The following is a 2,819-nucleotide window of genomic DNA, read 5'->3' on the forward strand; positions in this document are numbered from 1 at the left end:
ATATTTCAGACCCGTTTAGGCTTTTTCTGATAAAACAAAAATCAGTTTTTGCACTTTTCTATGGCCAAATAAAAATCAGTTTGGCCGCTTTGATACTAAATAATTATGCTAATTACTTATTTTCTTTTTGTTAAAGTTAATGAGGATATTGTTTGATTTCTTGATGCTTATTGGATCACAGGATGCTATGTTTAATCACCTAGTGACATTTAGGATATTGTTTGATTTCTTGATGCTTATTGGATCACAGGATGCTATGTTTAATCACCTAGTGACATTTGATAGGGTTGACTATGCATGAAGACGACTTCCGTCAAGAACTATGATTTATAAACGTGTTATCATAGCATGGCTATACCCTCGACATCGATATCCCGATGTGAGGAGTTTTCCTTGATTATTACTATTATTACTATAGCATCGACTAGACGATGCACTCCTCTTGATTAGACATGTTCTGGGTCACGGTTATTTCATAGTTTTACAGAAGTCATTCCACGGTAACTCTGTGGTTAGTGCATAACATTTCATGCACAGTCACTAAAAATTTAATCGAGGAAACCGATTTATATACATGAAAATATTCTTCTCTGATTCAAATAACTTTTAAAATAATAATAAATCTGCTTGTGTGTTTGATGATAGACATTGTTTGATCTCTATGGTTTGTAAATTTCTTTTATCACTATTTATTTATAATTTATTTTTCCTTTATATGCCATTTACACTTACACGTGCACTATCCCTTCATTTTACATGCTTGTTGGGAGTTTTCTGACTCCCCTGTGGTTTGTATGCCCCAGATTCGGGAACTGTTCTTTCTTCGTAGGACCGAGAGTATTTCGAGGAGCAGGCTCAGCTGTAGTGATTACAGCTCCTTCTATCAGTTCTCCAGTTCAGTTGATTTAGGTAGTTTTTTTTTGTTTAGGTTTTCCCTTTGTCACAAGTGGTTCTCCGGACTATGGTGTATTTTTTTCCTTTCTCTTTAGAGATTTGTGGACTTGTCATAGAACTATGGAAATTTCTGATATTTCTTTATCTATACATTCCTTTTTATTATCTTGGTTGCAAGCTCTTTGGTATAGTTTTGGTTTTATCTGTATACAAGATGATCTAGAGGCGTGAATGTGACCATATGGTTGCATTGCCGGCCGAGTCATGCTCCAAACTATTATATTTTGGAACCGGGGCGTGACAAGGTTTTTATTGGTATCAGAGCTAGGTATAGAAATTGTTGTCTCGTCCTGTATACACGTAGAAACTAAGATTGAGCCAAAAATAGAGCATGTATAGAATGCGTCCTTTTCTTTTCAGAAATACATCCTTTGACTCCTATTTTTCGTGATTCTCCAGTCCTAAACTCGACCCCTCTTTTTTTAGGTGATCGCTATGGCCCCAACCCGTCGACCCCCAGCTCTAGTTGTCCCTACAGGACACCAAGTCGATCAGGCTGATCTTGAAGAAGCGATTAGGGAGCTGGTAGCTCATAATCGCCAAAGGGACGAGCAGCGACAGGTTGCAAGGTTGGGTAATGTGTCCGATTTTCGGAAGCTTAACCCACAACACTTTGCTGGGACTGAAGGCGGATATGAGGCCGAGATGTGGTTGCAAACCATGGATCGCCTATTGAGGGCAGCTAAGATACCAGATGAAGACCGAGTCGATATTGTGCAGCTGCAACTTAGTAATATAGCTAGAACATGGTGGGATGCAGAGGAGGAGAAGCTGCCAAAGCCAGTTTCATGGGAGACATTCCAAGAGAGTTTCCTAGAGGCATTTTTCCCGAAGATAGCTCGTCTTGAGATGCATAGACGGTTTGTTATGCTGAGACAGAGAGCCAGTACTGTAGAGGCATTTTTCCCGAAGATAGCTCGTCTTGAGATGCATAGACAGTTTGTTATGCTGAGACAGAGAGCCAGTACTGTAGATGAGTATGCAGCAGAGTTTGCCAAGCTCAGCAGGTTTGCCCCTGGGATGGTGTCCAATGAGGTGGATAAGGGACAAAGATTCATGCAGGGTCTAAATTTTGAGATCCAGACTCAGATTTATAGTCAGAAGGGGGTTGAGACTTATACGGATGTCCTAGAGGCAGCTCGGAAAGCAGAACAGCTGATTGGGATCATGAACTCAGTGAAGAGAGGGGCAAACAAGCGCCCTGTAGGACAGAACTCGGGAGGTAACCAGCAGAAGCCTCAAACCGGAGGAGCACCAGCCAAGCGCCAGCAGATAGGGACTCCAAGACCAGCTCCACAACCAACCAACATGATTTGTCATTTCTGCAGCAAGCCGGGGCACTTAATGAAGGACTGCAGGAGAGCTAACGGGTTGTGCCTAGCATGTGGGGCGGTAGATCATCAGCTTTCCACTTGTCCCAGTAAAGGAGTTTTAGGAGGATATTCAGGCGGAGCGATAGTGCCAGCAAGGCAGGCTAGACCGGGTGGGCAATAGTTGAGGCCACCACTTCCCACGCAGCAGCAGATGTTTCAAGGACATCAGAGGGGTCAGCAATTTCAAGGCCAAAGATAGTGGAGAGGTCCTCATTTCGAGCAGTCATATCAGCCATAGTATTAGTAGGGACGCCCAGGATAATACGGTCAGCAAGCTCAACGGCAGCAGAGACAGGGTCTGGTTATGACACTTACCGCTGAGCAGGCAGAGGCATCTGGTGATGTAGTTACAGGTATCATTTTGGTTTATTCAGTCCATGCATTTACCCTGTTTGATTCCGGGGCATCGCACTGTTTTATATCTGCTCAGTTCGTTGCACGACACACCATACCCTGTGATAGTTTAGATGCAAGCTGGAGTATACATACCGG

At 42.9% G+C, this 2,819-nt stretch overlaps 1 protein-coding gene across 1 annotated transcript; it reads left to right on the plus strand.

Moving 5' to 3' along the window:
- LOC109821969 lies at positions 1,390-2,448 on the plus strand. The gene has a single exon (XM_020388122.1). It carries the CDS (start codon positions 1,390-1,392, stop codon positions 2,446-2,448), a length of 1,059 nt encoding a protein of 352 aa, XP_020243711.1.

Source organism: Asparagus officinalis, chromosome 8 (assembly GCF_001876935.1).
Source record: "Asparagus officinalis chromosome 8, Aspof.V1, whole genome shotgun sequence".
In the NCBI taxonomy this organism is placed as follows: domain Eukaryota; kingdom Viridiplantae; phylum Streptophyta; class Magnoliopsida; order Asparagales; family Asparagaceae; genus Asparagus; species Asparagus officinalis.

What these genes read in the sequence shown, in the direction of transcription:
- LOC109821969 (XM_020388122.1), top strand. Translation starts at nt 1,390, where the DNA reads ATGGCCCCAACCCGTCGACCCCCAGCTCTAGTTGTCCCTACAGGACAC.